This window comes from Simochromis diagramma, unplaced genomic scaffold (genome assembly GCF_900408965.1).
Source record: "Simochromis diagramma unplaced genomic scaffold, fSimDia1.1 OVJJ01000107.1, whole genome shotgun sequence".
Classification (NCBI taxonomy): Eukaryota; Metazoa; Chordata; class Actinopteri; order Cichliformes; family Cichlidae; genus Simochromis; species Simochromis diagramma.
The window spans coordinates 9,129,048-9,148,860 of NW_024387209.1; the positions used below are offsets into that span (position 1 = coordinate 9,129,048).

Below are 19,813 nucleotides of genomic sequence, written 5' to 3' on the forward strand. Positions count from 1 at the left end.
AACAACTTTAACAATTCTCAGCAGCCAGGTAGACAGCAGTGAAGAGTCTCACTATGACTGACCTCAGTGCTGCTGAGGCAGAGTTGAACCCTGCATTATTATTTCTGTCTGTGCCGATTATACATTTCAGAAATAATATTTCCTGGCTGAAACGGCTGGGAGTGCCGCAGGTGACAGAAGATGCCCAGGGCAGTTGGTGTTCGGCGTTGACTGCTACTGAATTTTCATGGAAACGAGGTGTGGAAAAGAAAGACTTTGCTGAAGTTGTCAGGTAAGTGTCCTCAGCTTATTGAGGCTCCAGTCTACCAAAACACTGTGAAACTGACACTTCATTTCACATTAGTGCTCATTCAATTCAACTTTATTTATACAATGCTTCAAGGCACTTTATCTCGTAAGGTAAAGATCCTATAGTATCCTGGAGGAGACCTCTACAAGCAAGTACTCTGCTACTTTGCAAGTACAACCTGATAATAATGGACCACTGTACTCCAGCCTAAGTAATGAAAACATGAGCTAGTTTTTCAGCATCAGCCCTAGAAAGTATGTTTTTACATGTTAGAGATATTCAGCAACGATTCATATTTGTTTAACATCTGCATTGAAGGACACGATCAAAAATGCCTCCCAAGATTTCTCAGAGTCTTTTGGATGCTAAATTAATGCCATGATCCAGAGTTAAGTATCTGTTTCCAACTTTTCTGTTCTGTGAAGAGCATAATGTATAAAGCAGTGGTACCAGCACAGAGCCCTGTGGAACCCTGGCTAACTTTCATGTTAGCACACATCTACCTATGATTCCAATTATTGCAGTGCATTTCCTTTAATACCAATCTCTGTAGTGAAACACTGTAATCATTGGGAGAAGCACAGATATGAGCTCACTGTGAGAGGCCATAAGAAAGTAATTTCTAACCTCCACCTGTCCCATTTCTGTATTATCGAGAAATGTTTTAACAACTACTCTTTCAAGAACAATTGAAATGAAAGGATTTTGGATATTAGTCCATAATTAGCTAAGAGACCTGGATCAAGTAAAAGCTTTTGAAGTAATAGTTTAATTCAAGCCACTGAAACGGAAAACTGTGCAACCTTGAAAGCCTGTCATACGCAACCTTTTTGATAAAGATAAACCGATCGTATTAAAAATGTAACATCTATTAATGGTAAATATTTTTGAACACTGTCGTAGGAATGGGGTCTAATAGACATGTTGAGGATCTAAAGGAAGAAATTACTTAAGATAATTAGTTATAACGCTTATAAATATGTTTTATTTGTGAAGAAACTCATGAAGGCTCTGATTCTTTGTCAGTCTGGCTGTAGTGCTGAATGTTTGACTCCCTGCTATTAGTAACAAACTTTTGCTGCTTTCTTTTTGTAGTCACAGTATCCAGAGTCGTACGCGATGAGGATATAACGCTACTGACAAGATAATCTACTCAGGTATCTGCTCTGCACTGGGTTTGCACATGGCAGGAAGCACTTCTTTACATTTCATTACAGCACTTTCACAGAAACACCCGGTGTACCAAAACAGTGTTTCTATCACTGTGCAGTCCATAATTCTAAAATTAAATGTTACAGTCACACAGATATGGAAGAATTGTTACTGACATGTTTTAAGGTTGAACATAAATCAGCATTCTTTACCTGTATGTCCTTTTTATTGTTGCAACCATGTTCATCTCTGCTGTTCTGGCTCTGGTCAGACACCTCAGTCTTGGCGTCTTTTGCAGATGACGCGGGTTCGGCGGCTTCGGAAACCTTCATTGTTTCAGTGTCGACGTTATCAGACATTCTCATTGCAAAGTCTTACAGGGAGATGCTGGCAAATACAGAGGACCTGAAAGACAGGAATGTGTCGATGAGCGCTAGCATCTTTGGGAGAGAAAGAAGTTCGGATGATTATGTTTGAAGGGTAAGTTCCAAATAACAAGAAGCTACACGCCATCATTTCAAAGTATTTTTATTAAATTTGAAACACAGATTATACAGAAATTTTTTTTTTTTTTTATTATATCAGCTCTTTAAAAACAACAACAGTAGTGGCTGATTCAGACACAAAAAGGTAAATTGGGCGTAGTGACAATTGTCTGATCTATTCAATTATGTTAACTTTGCGTGTGTTGTTCAATATAATGTGTCAGTAATGGAGTACCATTTGCTAGCAGGAGAGCTAACATAGCATGGCTAAATCTAGAGGTACTTTACATTTTGTTAAACCAACAACTTTTTTACCTTTGCAATGGTGTCTTTTGTTGATTTCTTTCTTTTTTTTTTCTTCTTTTTTTTTTTTAAATTAACTGCGAATTCTGGTCAAGAGAGCTGACGTGGCAAAAAACTAATGCCAACACCTTACAGACATATTCTCTCTCACGTTTCATTATGCTATGTTCATTTAAATTTTCATTCGAAAGATAAGTGTTAGAATTATTATCAACTGTTTACATACTAAATTAGTGATGGCATGCAATGACACTAAGATTCAGGAGTTGTAGAGACCTTCCTCAATCTTTACGCCGACTGGGAAAGACAAAAAGTTCACACAATTTTATTAATTATAAATAAAACATGAAAGAATTATCATTATCATCATCATTATTATTATTATTATTATTATACGCCATGGAAAAATGTGTACATTTAAAACACACAAGGTAAATAACAACAGCATATAAGAGTATACAAAAGTAATAAGTGTATTAGTACTGCATTGTGGTACATTAAATTATTTCCTTTGTTGCAGTAGCTATATTCTGTGTCGTAATAAATAAAACTTACTTACTTTGTGTTATTAGATCAGGTCCACTGCATTCTTGTCTAAAAAGTGCTGAGTAATGAAAGTTTGCCTTGAGGATATTATTTTGAAAAACAAAGAAACAATGCAGCAGGAGACATAACTGCACCGATTGTATGTGGGTGCAATATGGAACCATACTGTAATTGACTTTGTCCATGATGGGTAGCTTGAGTTACTGCAGAACAAACATAGGTGTTACTAATAGTATTACTGGATGGTTGAAATTCAGCCATTAGTTCATTTTAAGTGGATTTGAGTTGATAACCCAAGCACTTTTCAGACATGGATGTATCATATTGCTGGCTTCAGTTTGGTAAACATCCAACATTTGTATGCAAGACAAAGAATACTTTGTCTTGCATACAAATTAGCAATGTAAATGCATTTTCTTTGAATGAATTATTTTGGGGATTTTTTTTAATCCCTCTTGTTTTAATGACCCGTTTGTAATGTTTCCATCTTCGTCGACTCCTTGCTGCGTAACGAAATTGTAAAATAGTTCAAATAGATGAAAATAAAGTATTTTTTAAAAAAGTAATCATAATTTTGGTGAGCTGAGACACACAGCACATTAAATGTGCCTGCATGCAGTTTAGACATGTGTAGTGTTGAAAGTGATGCCAATTATTATCAGAGCAGACCTACTGAGATTTCCCCTGCAACTTCTCCATAAAAGAGACCAAACATAAAGCTGGCACATTTTGATAAATGTAAAAGACTGGATAAAAGGGCCAAAGAAAGTCTGCAGTGACAAAGAGCTATGCAGTAGCAGGCAGGAGAAAGAGGAGGGCAGGCGGTCGGTGGCACCAACACAGTCTGTGGTCATCAGTCATTACTTTTTCTTTGCGCTGTCTCGCAGCTCTGCAGCTGTTCAGCCTGAGACAATAGGCATGAGTGGACGAGATGCAGCAGGCGCACAGCTTAGTGCTGTAAGAAAACACATTAATATTATAGTGTTTGTTTCAGTTTGAAGGGGGCTGCTTTAGAATATCAGCAAACACGCTTTCTAGTTCCCACATAAGGATGTTTATTTAGGATTAAACATAATACGGTGTGATTTACATTTTATATTATATTTTTTAAAAGGATTTTACTCACGTATTTTTGTATTATTTTATGTTCCAAAGAAGATGGCTGTAATTAAATCTTTGTTTGTAGTTATGAACACTCCCATCGTGATAACAGCTGCAAAAGTTGGTAGGTGTGTTGTTAACGCAGAGCACGTGTTTACAGTCTAATATGGCGTAGAGTAAAAAGTAGGCCTTTCAAAATAAAATGCCTCTTCGTGGTTGCTGATCCCAGAACATAAGTTGCCTTGGACCTATGGCCCACTGCAGGACGCATCTGTGTAATACCACGACCTCCCCGTGTTTTAAGTCATGGTGCGAGTTCATTTTGCTGATATGCCTTAATTGTACAGCTTGGTCCCACGCAGTGTGTAACATACACAGACTCACAAGAAGGGAGGGTAGACATCTGGTACATGAGAGCTATGATTAATAGGTTAATTAGAAATGGGCTCATCAAATTCACGTTGCACATCAAAAACTGGAAGCACACATCACAGCACTTACTCTGTGCTTGAGTGTGTACGTGACTGGCTGCGTGTGTGTTCAACCTATTTGCCCGCAGTGATCAGAGCCATTTTCCTATCTGATCACTGAGCAGCAAAGCGGCTGCCTGAGACTTGATTGTTTATATCCATCCCAAAAGAGCTGAGGCAGCAAGAGGGAGCTGCTCTCTTTAAAAACGTGGCATCCAATTCCTCCGTGTCAAAGTAATTGACTTTTACAGCGGTCCACAGCTCAGGCGGATGTACCGCTCACCCAGCGGTTTGCATGGCTAAGAGTTTTGCTAAAAATCTAGCTGGGCACTGGAGAATCAGATTTTGAATTTCTATGACCTGTCATAGGTTTGACAAAAGCAATGCCGGCTGCTGCTTTACATTATTTTCACATTCTGAAGGAAAACAGCTTAATACTCCAGAGTCCTGCACATGGCTTTGAATATTTAGCGTCTGTTGCTGACATTTTGATGAGTGAAGTCTCTTGAGTCGCTCTGTTGAAGATTTGCAATATTGGACAGATATTTTCGAGCGCTGGGCTTGTGATGGATAGCCATTTTGTCCCTCACCGAATCACTCATTCTTCCAAACACATTTTATCATGGGACTGGAGTGTTAGACTAAATTTGGCTTCAGACTTTGATGCATTTGAATTTCACCGTCTCGTCTCTCACGGCTGAGGTAATTGCACAGTGTGCCTGTTTAGAAGCCCCCATGCTTAGACTGCATAAGTAATACAGATCATCATTTGGTCCTTAGTGTTACATTAAAGAATTCAGCGAGTAGCAAATTGGTCTCTTTATGAGTTGGAGCGAAAACAGACATCAACATTTTTTTTTAAATATGTGTAGTTCAATACAAACAAACATCGTTTAAAAAATAAAGGATCGTTTTTAAAAAGAAAAAAATTTTTTTTTAATTAATTTGGCAAAGTTTTCATGTGTTATGTATTCTTCAACGATGCTCGAAACTCTATACAGTTACCCAGGAAACTACTCGATACTTGACACTTTAGCCAAAAAATTGTGTTTTACCCTGTTAAATTAACACCATCTCTTACAACATTACAGACCGGCAGAGCTGACAACGTTAGCTGCATAGCACCAATATTTACGCTTCGTTTTTATTATTAGCCACAAGCCATTTGCGAAATGATAACTGGCACAAGGCTAATGTGGCTATTAGGTAATTATTCATTGTTAAATGGATAATGTTAATGTGTGTTAACGTGAATGAGCATCTAATCTGATAGTAGTTTTTTTTTTCCCCCCAAAGGGTTTTTTTAACAACCCTAGTTTTACATACAAAGGACTACAAGTTGTAAATGCTATGTGCACTATTAATATCAAATTCAAACTGAGCATAAAAGAAAGAAAAACAAAAACTTGGGCATATCATCTGATGTCTTATCTGTGTCAGGGTTTTAAAGATTTCCAGAGGTATACATTTGTAACCTGCCAGTCCTGACGTTGAGTTCAGTTTTCACTTTGGCTGATTCGTATATTCATTCGAAGAGCCAGAACTGGCAGCACAGAAGACCATTTTTTCTTCTGTGCAACGGAAAACTTTAAAAAGAAGAAGAAATATCTTTTTTATATTTTCCACAAATCCGCAGCAGATTGGGAGGTTAAAAGCCAACCCCAAATGAACTGCAGCATATCCCAGCATGTCCATCTAATGGTGTTCATGTCTGCATTGCTCTGTAGTTACAGCTCCAAAACACCAGTTGGCAGCGAGCTTCAAGCTTCTTTGGGTACTTTAAACAACCTTAACAGAGTTGATGAGATCAGATCTCAGTATTTGATCTAGTAAGTGTTAAAGATTGTAAGTTTAACTAACTGCATCAACACAAAAGCAGAAGGCTTTGGAAGTCATTGAATTTAGATGGACACTGGGAGAGCAATGAAAAAATGTCTTGAAATAAATCAATAATAAACTGAACATGTTTAAGTTGATTTGCATGTTGGCACAACATACTGCTACACTGTGATGCATAGTTACAAATCAGAAGCAGGACACTTAGTTCATCTGCACAGATTGCACACATGAATGGAAATGATTTGGGTTTGCAGCTGATCGATTGGAGCATCATTAGAACATCTGTTGTACTTTACCTTCCTCAGAGGAGTGTAAATTTGAAGCATGTCTTATTTGAAGCATGTCTTATTTGTCAAAAGTTTTTCTGGCTAAAAATCAATAACACTGATTTTAAAAAGACTTAAGTACAGAATCACTTAAAATAGATTTAATATACATTTTGGTGAAAAGGGGATAAGGTCAGGGTATAACAGATGGATTGGGTCATAATACGAGGTAAATACACAGGTAAGTGATGAATGATTATTGATCATATGACAGACTGTAGCACTATAGTTCTGTGCAGTGTTAGAAATTTACATTTCTATGCTAAACCTGTCAGTGAAATACACACTCTATTAAACCTGGATATATATATATGAACACACAGGCTGTTTTTATAACTACAGCATAGCTATAGAATATGTAACAACATCCATATATTTACTCTGTCAGTGTGACATGATGAAATACTCCAGGACTTTATTCTCACCGAGTGACATTTCATTGATCTTGTGGTTTATTATTCCCTGTGAAATTCCCACCAAACTACCGTGTCAATGTTCATTTTCATTCATAATATCAGAAATGATAGTGAGATATTTACTAAGATAGTAACATTGTCCATGCTGCCCAACTTAAGTGTATTTCATCCATCTGTAGATTTTTTAAATTTGTGTGCAGGAAGTACCTTAAAAGAAACTCATTGGATTTGATTTAAGTTTTTATAATAATAAAAAAAAAAAAATGTGGAAAAGAGTCAAGACAATTATATAAGTACATTTGGAGTGATGACGGCTGCACACATTCCTAAAACAAATATATGAAACATGCAAACTTTCTGTGTTCCTGACTATTTTAGTTACGACATCTTGTTATGCTTCCTGATTGGACAGTAGTGTCACGTGACAGCGAATGCGTGGAAACATTGTATCGAGCAAATTTTACAGAAATTTACTTACTATTCAGGTTGCATAGTAAAAAACAAAAAACAAAAACGTACTTCTTGCGTAGCCAGTGGTGGTTGTGGCAAAGGAGGATGTGGCTGGTGAAGTCGATGAGGCTGAGCCTACCGATGCCATCCGAGACTTCTTTGCCCATGTCTGCTTCAGCTGCTTTGAACAGTGAGCGGGGCCTCTGACACCCTCATGACCCCTGCAGACCTGCAACCGAGAGAGGGACGGGGTTAGTGCTGTGGCATTAGAGCGAGCGAGGTCGGAGGTTAGGAGCAACGCTGTCACCGAGGTCACGTGGACTGACAGCAGTCAGGATGTCAGCAACTCTGAAATATATTGTGTTCCATGGCAAAAACAAAAAAACAAAAAAAAACGGTAGAAGTGTGGCGAGTGTGTATTTCTGGGCCTATGCGTGCGTGTGCCCCATAAATAATGGATGAGCACAGCGACTGGGAGTGCGGTAGAGGCAACAAGAGAAGACACCCCTGCCAACCTCGTAAAAACCAAGCATTAGGAATTCAGAGAGCAGCAGGGGAAGATAGCATTTCTCAGCTCAGAAATCCTCTGCCATTTGGTGCCACATAAATTTCAAATCGTCTAATGTACAATCTCTATTTTCCAGCAAATTCCTTTCTAGCTGAACCACAGGGTGAACCCGGCTGGGCAGACATCTGAAAACAACAACAACACAGCTGTGAAATATCGACACAATACCGGAGAAGAGAAATTGAGAATTCCAGCTGTATTACCGAATCAGTGTTTTTCCATGCACACTGCTGCCCTATTCGCTACGTTCCTCTTTTATATTGTGAACATATGACCTTATCGGCTCACTTTGCAGGTGCAACTGCTAAATGAAGTTGCTAAACATCAGGTTACACTTGACGCCAATTACCATTTACATTTCAAATCAATATTCTAGTTATATTTGGTTGATTATTTGGTGTTTAAAATGTCAGCAAAATGTCAGAAAAGCAGCCATATTTCTTAAAGTTCAAGGTTCTGCGTTTTCATTTTTTTTGGGGGGGGGGGGGGGGGGGGGGGGGGGGGGTCAGTTGGCTGATAAGACCATAAAATCACTTTGCAAGAAAAGATCCGTTGCCCATTTATTTCCCATCAAACTGCTAACTGATTAATCGCATCCTCAGACCACATGCTGGACAGTCTCCTACAGCTGACCCACTCCGAGGCTTCTTCCACATATCCGTCACATTGCTCTTGGCCTCTCCCAACTCCTCTAATCTGTTGCTAAGTAGGTGGGCGAGATGCCACGCTGACTCTGGTACCCAACGGTGCCAAGGTGTGGCTCTCTCTGTGCCAGCCAAAAAAGGAAATAAAAGGCCGAGTGCAATCTCAGCTCAATTTCTATTCTTCCATCTCATGACATCTCTGCCTGGAGCCAGACGCACAGACTGAGATGATGGGTGTTGCTTTTCTCCGAAACTGCACCACGGAGCCACCTACGCTGCCTAGAATATTTCCGCACACCGACTTAAAAATGAACTGCTTAGTGTCATTTCCACTGCATTCCACATTGTTCCATTCGGAGAGTCTTAATTTTGTAGTCATGTAGCCAGAATCACCTCTGCACCCACAATCACCTGAATCATCTTTCCTTCTTGTTCTGAGCTGCGCTTATCCCCCCCCTCCCCTCCCTGCTTTTATCTCTTTCTAAATGCGCTCTGCACTTTTTACACGCCTGTCCGTGTGTGACGGGAGTATCATCTTGGTGTCGCGGCTCGAGATTTTGCCCCCTAGTTCAAAGCAGAAGTGGTGCTGATTGGAACCATTGCAGATAGTGGCAGCCAAATATCTGGAATAAAAAAAAAAAAGGGAGCCTGCTCCTGCAGCTATCACACACACACACACACACACAGTGTAAAAGTTGCTCTGACAGCAGTGCAGATGAGTCTGGCCGTGGGCGCTCCAGGCTTTATGACCAGAGCTGCTGAGTGAACGGTGCAGACGTGAATTAGCCGGCTGGCTTCAGGACTTCACACTGAGCCTCTCTGTGTGTGCAGTAAACACCGTATGCTGGTGCAAACAATGCACACCCAAAAGATGTTTTGACAGACACAGATAAGGGAACATCCCCATTTGATAGGTGCTCAACAGCTTATAATACACCCTAGCACTGCACAACACACACACGCTCTCACACACACTCACACACACAGAGCAGTGGACTTGTCGAGCTCCTCCGCCTGCCCGTGTGTCCTCCAGTATTGTGCTGGAGCTGACAGGGAGTGGTTCATTGGCATTACAGTCACCGCAGAGCACAGCAACCTTAAAGAGGCTGCCCGAGGCATCGTTCAGTGTCACATCACCCCTTCGCACCACCTTAATCGCACCATTTGACGGCATATCGGCGACCTTGTGCACATGCGTGCGCAAGCACACACACCCCAAATATACCCACTTATTCACAGCACAAATTGAGGAATGCATTACATTAATCATGAGCCACATATCCGCACATGCAAACATTCTCTGTGTTCTTGTAGCAAATTAACTCTTGAGGAACCCACAGCAGGGTCATGCGGGTGGCCATCAACTGAGCTGAGTTAATCACACACCGGGCTCTTGATGGGCTCCTCTCGGCGACAATTATGCTCGATGGCGAGCTAATGAGAAATTTCTCAATCACTGTGAAGCGTATGAGAGCCTGCTGGTGATGGAGAGCAACGCACTCCAGTCTACTTATTTTATTTATGCCTTTATCCACACACACACACACACACACACACACACACACACACACACACACACACCTCTCTGGTTTTTGCAAAGGCTGACCTTTCCTTTCCACACCTCCGCTGTGCTCTGTTCTGCACTCTGTGGATCAGGGCTCTTGTCTCGCCTATAAACCACCTCAACTGAAGGTGAAGGACCCTCATTCCCTCCCTCTATCTGCTACTCTATCCCCCGGCTCTATTCTCGGTAGAGAACGGGGGAGGAAGAAGGGGCGGAACACAGCGAGCTATCACCTTCAGAAGCTTCAAAGAAAATCTGCCAGTGATTTCTCAGCATTTCAAAAACAATTTATTTTATTTTATTTTTTTAAACATTTTTTAAAAAAAAAAAAAGAAGAAAAGGAGCAAGTAGCGTCTTCAGGCATTCTGCCGCATTGAAAAATAAGTTAATCACTGCTGAAGAGCTTTTGCAAATATTGCACACACAGAAAAAAAAAACAACAGATGTAAAACAGTAACCAGAGCTCTATTCAGACAGTTACAAAGATACCGCGCCGTCACCTGCTCGCTGTCCAAATAAAAATGACCACCTATGTTTAGCTGATTTCTTCCCACTTTGCAGGGGGATGCCAAAATTTCCCTTTGTTGTGCCAACTTAAACACACAAAAAACATTTAAAGCATGACATGCACCCTGTCTAATAAAACCAGGCATCAAATAAACAGTTAATTAGGCTACTAATGCTGGCTCACATTCATGGCACTACAATAAAATTGATTTTGCTGTTTTGCTTAACTGAGTAACTAATCTCCCATTTTCTACACATTTCTGCTAATTGCAAAGCAAAGAGAAGCACTGACAGGGGAGCTATATAATTGGACCGCAGAACGATCAGGGTAAAACCGATGAAATTATATCACTTTCATAACACTGCTCGCCTTGATTTTGCGACGACTGAGGCTGTGTCAGTTTAAGGAAGTGCTCGTAATAGCCGAGAGTGAATTAACAGAAATAAATAAATAGATAAATAAATAACTAAATAAATAAATAAACAGGCACAAATGAGACTCTAATTGCACTGCTCGCTCTGCCTCCAGGTCGCAAAAGGCAGCGCGGCACAGCAGAGGTGCAGCCAGCCAGCATTAATAAATTAAATCCACAGTGGAGCATGGAGATAATCCATTACCTATCCCATAGGAGAGCTTCCAGGGAATATCAATCTAAGCAATTAGTACTAGAAACAGTAAACAAAGAAAACTAACATGCAAGCCTGGCAGTTTTAATCTATGGAGCCTTATGGGACAGGAAGCACTCAAAAAGTCTGTGAGAGTCATTAAAAGTCAATTTGTAAGAGAACACCTGCAGAACAAACAAGGAGGAAACGAGGGAAACAAGAGGACGACGGTTGGCTAAAAAAAAAAAAAAAAAAAAAAACAGTGCGGAGCGAAGCCTCTTATTGGCTGATCTCTGTTAATTATCCTCGTAATGAAAAGCAGAAGCGGAGCTGAGCAAACCAGCCAGGAGATTTGGAAATGCTCTCGCTTGAGCTTCAGCGAGTAACACGCCGCTGACGGCACAGCGCAGCTCGTGTTGTGCTTAGTTTAACAAGCCAAAGGAAGAAAGACCCCACGCTTGCTTACTGACTGGATGCCTTGCAATGACAGAAGAGAGGCAGAAAAGCTGATGCAGAAGACATTTTTAAAAAAGCAGAACAAAAGGAAATATATAGAGGAAAATCAACCTTACTCAAAAAGTACATGAAGAAATTGTTCAAAAAGCACAGGAACAGAACAAGTAATACTAACTGTACCTAAGTCGTGTCTGCTCACTGTCAAAGTGCTGCAGGACGTACCTGCCTGGCAGCTCTGCTCTCCATCCTTTCTGCTATGCGACCGCTTAGTTTCCATTGTACAGGAGGCACAATTTGCTGGAGAGGAGGCTGGAGTTGCCTCCCAGCTCGCTCCTCGGCAGCTGCCTCCTGTACGCTCGCTCCACTGAGTGAGGGTGGAAGACAGGGAGAGGAGAGTGTAAAGGGAGAGGACAAGTGGTGTGGGGGGGAGAGAGAGAGAGCAAGAGAGAGCGAGAGAGAGAGAGAGAGCTGTGCGAGCACAAGTCTACCTGCCACAACCCATCAAGCCAGCCAGCCTTGGAGACAGCGCCAAATCAACAGCTGGCCCCTGTGTGATGTCAGAGCCTCAACAACCAGTCACGGCGGCCGAGGGCGGCCGGCACTACAGAGCGGACTGAACCAAAGTCACTGGCTAAATGGGGCTCTTCATTAGCTGCTTTAGGATAGAGGCGGGGGAAGGAGGATGATGAGGAGGAAAAAGGGCAGCTAGGGACATGGGATAGATGGAAGGAGACAGAGAGGAAGAGGAGAAAACAGGAGGGCGGGAGATAGAGAAAACACAAAGAAAGGTGCTCAGAGGAAAGAGAAAGGAGAGAGAGGCGGCAAACAGGGGAGGAGGAGAAGATAGGAGACAGGAGCGACGGTTCTGCAGCCAGCTAGGTGCTCAAAGAGCAGGTGGAGAGACGATGGGGAGGCGCTGGCCGCTGAGAGGCCGAGCTGTTCACTGGGCTACCTTCCCATTCAAGCTGGCACCCTGCTTTTCGCACGAAAAAAAAAAAAAAAAAAATCAAGGCTACAGCTAATCCCACTGACTCAGAGATAGACAACACCTGAAATACCTCCTGTTACTGCAACTGAAAGGAAATGTGCTGCAATAAGACATTTCGTTTAAAAACAACAACAACATAATAAATGCATAATTGGTGAATTAGGGGTTCACTGATTGTCACGTTCTGGGCAGATACTGATTTTTTTTCAGTTCATATATTTTGTTTTTGGATTTATCTTCATATATTAAAAAAAAAAAAAAAAAAAAAAAAGTGTTTGAAAACATTTGTCATTCCTTTTTAAAAAAAATTTCACCAGCAGAGAATAGATGATGTACGGTGCAAAGACAAAAAGGGAAAACTACTTGGCAGAAAAGCAAAAAAAAAAAGTGAATTTATGTGCCAATACCGATGTATTAACATGACAATACAGCCTATAACCAATATTTTTTTCCTTTTGAATTGTTTGTTGTTGGAATGTATTTCACGCTCTGTGTGGGGAAACAAAGATTTTTGTGTAAACTAGGTCTAGTAACTGACCTGTTTAAAAAGCTCTTCGTCTCATCACACAAGTTTTTATCACTTTGCCAGTACAAAACTGATACTGTACAGTGTAACAGGAGAGTTACATAGCAGAGATGAAGTGATGTGAAATTGAGAGCTGATACAATGTTTAGACAAACAATTTGTCCAATTTTTTGTGTGTTTTTAAACCTGCCCAAAATAGAGGTGACACATCAGTAGCTGGTATCAGTCAAAAGGATACCGATATTCAGGCAATATTAGAGATGCAACATTTTAAGCAAAAATGTAACTCCATATTCATCAAAGACGCCTGCCCCCACCAATCACAAACTGCTTTCAAAGGACAGCACATAATTGTGGCAGACTTGTGACTTGCTAGCTTTACCTGAGGGGTATACTATGAAGTAAGTTTATAGTACGCCCAGCCAGGTTTCCTTTGCGTTAGCTGGCTTGACAAAACCGAAAACCCCTGTGAGAGATAACTGTTATCAAACAGTTGTTATCAAATTTCTTTTACTAAACCGGGCTCTTTGCTTTAGGGTCTGTGACATAAAAAGGGGCGATTCACGCCTCACATGACTATTCTTTGGCACAAAATGATCCCAGTGAGTGCCAGTTAGGGATGTTATATAACGGAGAAATAGTGATAAAAATCTACAAAGAAAATACCAAATTTAACAATTAAATACAATATTGTTGCAAATAAGACAGAAAATTAATGCAGTAGAAAACCATAAATCTTTGGATCTAGAACATAAGAGTTGTGAAGGTAGAATTCAGGCTGCGCATGATTACAAATCGCCCTTAAGAGCTTCCATTTTGAGCCTGCCTTTCATAACTTATGAGGGGTTAACAGGAAAAACAATTAGGGCCTCCTCCATCTGCCTTGTTTATTTTATTAAGTAAAGAAAGTTCTTCTGTCCTCTGTACATGCAAAGAAGAGGGGATGCTAATAGCTGCATGGTGAATATAATCTACTTCATGAGACACTTTCATCACTAAGTGACTGACAGGCTGTCAAAGACACGGGAAGTCACAAACAGGTCCTATGCGCAGCCGAAGTCTAGACTGCCATAATGTGATTGTTTTTGTCCTTTCAGTCACTCAGACTTTTAGGAGCAAACACAGTGGGCGGAAAAGTTCCTGCTGTCACTTAGCAACCAACAGCAGGCTGCGACAAACGATCCGATCCAATCCTGCCTCATAATTGTACCATTCGTTATGCCAGGTCTCTGAAGAATTTATTATTGTGCTTTCTTAATCCCATGAAAAGGTCACCAATTGAACAAACAATTTATGGATCGAGGGGATGAATTATTTAATGGCTCAAGCCAAATATTATAGGAATGAGAGTTTTTTTTTTTTTCCCACCTTCCCCTGGAAGGCGATGAATTATTTAGTCATCGGGGCCACATCTTTGGTGAAAGCTATTACACGGCAACCTCAACCTCAATATCGGATAATGTCATCAGCTCCGAATATGGCCCAAACCTGCGTAATGAATGGTCAACAGAGCAGCGGGCTGCTGTGGCCTGAGCAGCCGGCAGGTGAAACTGTTTTGGCAAACAATTATTAGCATTTATTTTAAGCCTCGGAGGGGAACGCAGGCAGTCATAAGAGAGAATCTGAGCGGTGATCTTAATGTGTGCACTCACCAAGCCGGTAAAAACGTCTTAAATCCATCGCTCTAGCACAGCAAAAACCAACTGAAAGATCTCCAAATCAATTATGGTAATAATTCAGCATAAGGGAATGTTAATGTGATACAATATGGAGCACGTTGCTGCACAGCACAACATCTCCACTCTGGGAAACAGCAGCCGCAGGGACTGAACCAGCATCCACTCTCTGCCCACCAGGCTCCACTGGTACTGTAATGAAAATGATACTATCATGACGCTCAGCCTCATTGGTGGCAACTTGGAGGCTTTTATGGCCATTTCTGTCTCTTTAAGTCAATGAAGCGATAACTGTGTGCATCTGAATTATTATGGTTATAGTTTACTTATTAAGCAACTACCAAACTGGGTTATTGGATGTCTGATTGGTTGCCTTTTACAAGTTCAAATCAGGATGTACTGTCCTCTTACAAGAATAATAGAGCTTTACTAAACTGCTTTACTTCAGTGCGTTCATTCATTATCATTAGTCATATTCAGACTTCTGAGTAAATTTGAATCAAGAGCTACACTACCAAATTACATGAATGAACTCTTATTTGAATACAAAATCAACCTTTTTAGATCCTTTTTGTTAGACTCCAAGGTTATCTCTAGCTAAACCGCTCAACCATATGTGTAATTCACTAATAATAACGGGAGTTGTTTTTCTCTGCTCCCAGCCTATAAACCAAGACACGAGTCAAAGCACAGAGGAAGGTTGGAAGAATCAATTCAAAACAAACGCATTTACTCTGCTAATTGATTACTCTGATTTAATCAGATTCAGCCAAACAATCAGTTTTGCAACATCGACTTTGTCACACCGAGCTCCATTACAAACCTGGTCATTTAATGTTACCTTTGTATCGGCAAACCTACAAACCCCAGACAGAATGAAACGTTTTGCTCTGGTAAAAAAAATATTGGGACTAAAATTCGGCCAACGAAATATCCAGCCAAGCAGTTCAACAATTCAATTAAAGCTTAATTTATTCAACTGGTTAACAGCGTCAGTCAACTACCCATTGCGGCAGATTACTAGGACAGACACAGTCGAAGCAGGCCTAAAAGTTATTGAATAATACCCTGTAATTTAACAACGGCTGTTTGGTTTTGTGGACGAACGCCGAATTGAAGTGTGTCTGCTTACAGTTCAGATGTGGTTTCTGGTTACGAGGTGTGTGCTTTAGCCGAGGAGCACGGGAGCAAACGGAGCTACATTTGGCGTTGAATCCTGTCGGGGCTAAGCTAACGACTCTTACCTGGCACCGTGACTTGCTAACGCTTGAGAACGGCCAAACACCGGCGACCTGAGCGTTCTCACTCTAGCAAAGAGAGGTGCTTACTGGTAATTAGTCCGTGTTGCATGGTTACAACTACCTACTTAACATTATTTGTCGCAAACCAGTAAATGCAGGACAGGATACTGCAAATATCTTACGTTGCCTTACCGCTTCGGTTTACAATCGGTGAACAGGCGCTGTTGTCTCCACCGAGGGTGAAGTAGCTAGTGTTTGTGGCAGAGTGAAGAGGCAGCGTCCAGCAGCAGGCTGACTGCGTCAGCTCCTCACGCTCGACACGCAGGGTGTTGAAAATATGTCACGTTTAGTGGTGGTTGTTGTTGTTGTTTTAATTAACTTGTGCCAGGAATCCGACAAGCAGTTTCTCAGACAGTTTCGTCATTTTCCTTCACACATCCCCAAACAAATATGTGGTTTTCACACCGTCAGTCGAGTTGCGATTTAATTAAATAAGTGCTAGGAAGTTACACGGGATAGTCACCGGTACGTAAGTGTAGCGGATGCCGGGTGATATAAACCGAGTGTACCTTGAATTTGCCGCGAAACCATCCTGGCCTTTTAGTTCAGTCTGCTGTTTTATTGCTTCGCGTCATTGCGCACTATCACTAGGTAGGAGAAACCTTACATATATAAATCAACCGAAAATACCGTTCATGTATTTATTTAATTCTTTTTGTATTGTTTTGTTTTTTTTGCTAACACTTCTGCCATGTGAACAAATTTCTCTGAGTTCATTACAGGATAGCAATAAATGGGTGCTTGTGCTAGAAGCATGTGGTTATATGTGAACACGGTAAACATAAAAGCTTAATAACAATATCTAGTTACAGAATAGCTAGGAAGCAGCAGAGCAGCGAGGAGTGTAACTAATGTAACTAATTAGGTGGTGCTTTTATTTCTATAGGCAGTATCACAACTTCCTGTGTCCTCTACTAGCTCTAGCTAAGGATGCTACAGACTCGCTGAAGTTTTTAACGGGGTTAGTGCTGTGTGCTAATGCTGCGTTTTGGTGCCGATACGATACCAAGTAAATACTTTGCCAATATTGCTGATACCTATACTAATACCTTTAACCTATAAAGGCAGCTTATGTAGGGGAGCAGTATGTCATGATTTATGAGCTGAATCATCCTCAATTTGCCAAATTCTGAACACTTTTTAATAACCACTACAGGATTCTGATTGATTCTGTTGTTTACATGTGCTATAGGCTGTAAAAATACATGTAACACACAAAAAGGTTAACACATTTTTCATTGATTTATTTATAATTTATTATAATTAATATGATTTATTTAACACAATTCAGTGGGCTACATACTGGACTTGGGAACAAAGTACCGATCCGATCGCGCTATTGATCCAATACTGATACCCGCATTGGCATTGAAGCTATCAGTACTTGGATGGATCTGCCCACCGATACATGGAGTGTTTGGCTGCTACTTTGGCAGGCCTCAGCCCCTAACTTGTCTTTTTGTTTGATATGTCTTCCAGGCCTGTTTCCAGAGTATTCTTTCTTTCTTTTTTTAATATTTGCACAAAAGAATCTGAATATTTGGCCCAAAATACCCTCATGGTATGAAATGAAAAGTTTTTTCACTTTTCATTTGCACACTCAGTTGCACAGTGGTCATTCCTTTCATGTGATACCAACCAGCTACATACCAATAGACATGAATGATAGACTTTCCTTCTGCTCTTAAGCGCAAGTAGTGCCAACTTTCTGTGCTTATTAGTTCTTCTTAGCCACAGTCATAGTTTTGTTGGGTCGCTGGTGTGCCTGTCTCGGTGGCTGTGATTACATATGGCAGCAGACACTTCCAGGACTGACCCGAATGATGAGGCAACACAGAGGAGGTGTTGTTGTGTTGTGACTGGAGGTGGCTGAGATAGGCAACTTTTACTATCACCGTGCTTCATCATCCAGCATTTAATAATGATATTCCTGTCAATGCTACCAAGACTGCAGGGGAAAGTTACTCACCATTACTACAAAATCAGCAGTCAGAGTGCTAAACTAAATCTGTTGTGCAATAGATGCTAATCCATGTACATTTTGGTTTAACAATTATTTTTGTTTTGGTTTTTTTTGTCCTCCAGATTCAAATTGGAGCCGACTGAGCAAGTACTGAGAAACTGATGAGGACTTGCTAATGGAAATGGATGATAATGGCCTACAGGCCTCTTGCTGTGATACAAGATGGTCGGAGCAACTGTCAGGCCTTCCTCACAAGCTCCTGCAGCGCCTGATGCCTTTCCAAAGGGAGGGAGTGGAGTTTGCTTTATCGAGGAGCGGACGGTGAGTGGTGACACCCCCGGCAACAGTCCAGTCATTTTAAAATGAAATTTACATCTTGCAAATCAATAATAGCTACTAAAGATAGTCGTCAATGAATGTAGACCTAGAGAGAACAGAGGAGTACCGCTCTGTTTTTGACATTACACTCCACCTCTGCAAGTATTGATTTGATTTCTGTGAAGATGTTTTCAAGTCAGATGTGTTGTGTAAGCATATAGGAGGAGACTAGCTGCACCTTAAAGGGGACAGTGGTCGACAGTAGTAGATCAAACATGCTAGTTCTCTTGGATTTTAATGCACTGAATCTACACCGATGAGCTGATTTTCTTTTTCTTCGTTATAATCATAAACTATACACTATGTCTAGTGCCTGGTCAGTTCATGTGATATTCTTTCAGCTTTCTTCATTATGTAACAATTTCAAAATTCATAAAATGTTCTTTTTAGAAAAGACTCACTGTTACAAAGGACAGCACAGTTACTCCTCCTCAGTGCACAAAAATAAACTGTAATGTTTTTATTTAGTGCCCAGCCTGCTAGGCCAGGTCGATTTATTGTGTCTAGGTGGAATGCTGCAACACAGATAAGCATCAATTTCATTAGTTATCCAGAATATTTTGACATGTAGATGTGCTTTTTTTCATCCCTTGGCTAAAGATCTGTCTTTGGACGCCTCCACAGCCAGACCTATTTTATCAATTAACTCTGTTGAGCACCAGCAGAGGAAGTGTAAAGCGTATATGCATGAGTTCTATGACTCACACGGCTATTTTCAACTGCATGTTGCGAAAGAAAATGAAAAATGTTGCTTGTGGGATATTTTTATATGCTTCAAACTGAACAAAGAAAAACATGTACTGAGGTATCGGTAGAGCAGGTCATCTATCTTTCTATCTCTATCTCATTGGAAGGTTCATGGTTTGAACTCTGGCTGCTACAGTCTGCGTGTCACAGTATCGTTGGGCAAGACACTGAACCCCTAGTTGCTCCTCGGTGTTGGAATAAAAGCACTTAGGAATGTGTGAATGTGAGTGAATGGGTGTTACCAAACCAGTCTATTACCAAGTAGTTCCAATCCAAGCCTGGTTTCATCAAACTTAGATGAAAGGGTTGGCCACCTGGAAATTAGGATCTACTCCCATTTGGTCCATTTTTACCTAAACTGAGATGTCAAAATGTTATTCCTGTTTTGTTTTTGTTTTGTTTTTTTACTTTTCGCTGCTTGTCATACTTTAAACTTCTGGGCTTTAAGCTGCACCCACACTTGAAATGATTCAGAGTGAGCTGCCGACCTGAGGCTACGGGATGTAAATATC

General features: G+C 40.8%; 2 protein-coding genes across 16 annotated transcripts in view; one reads left to right on the plus strand and one right to left on the minus strand.

The window, feature by feature from the left end:
• LOC120746233 (R3H domain-containing protein 1) overlaps nt 1-16,582 on the minus strand; it is a 55,945-nt gene extending 39,363 nt beyond the window's left edge. For 3 of the 13 annotated variants that reach the window (XR_005698808.1, XR_005698803.1, XM_040051594.1), the window contains exons 1-3: nt 11,945-12,679; nt 7,447-7,606; nt 1,654-1,846 (exon numbers count right to left, since the gene is read on the minus strand). Coding sequence is in view for 3 of the 13 variants with exons in the window: in XM_040051594.1 (XP_039907528.1) it covers nt 1,654-1,806 (153 nt within the window). In the remaining 10 variants the exon portion in view is untranslated. Of the gene's footprint in view, nt 1-1,653; nt 1,847-7,405; nt 7,607-11,902; nt 12,921-16,345 lie in introns of those variants that run through there. The other 10 variants (XR_005698809.1, XR_005698805.1, XR_005698806.1 and 7 more) reach the window with 10 other exon arrangements.
• The window catches only part of zranb3 (zinc finger, RAN-binding domain containing 3), a 127,097-nt gene continuing 123,228 nt past the window's right edge, over nt 15,945-19,813 (plus strand). For 2 of the 3 annotated variants that reach the window (XM_040051589.1, XM_040051591.1), the window contains exons 1-2: nt 15,945-16,242; nt 18,299-18,497. In XM_040051589.1, the coding sequence (XP_039907523.1) occupies nt 18,352-18,497 (146 nt within the window). In that variant the 5' untranslated portion in view covers nt 15,945-16,242; nt 18,299-18,351. Of the gene's footprint in view, nt 16,243-16,692; nt 16,805-18,298; nt 18,498-19,813 lie in introns of those variants that run through there. The other variant, XM_040051590.1, reaches the window with a different exon arrangement.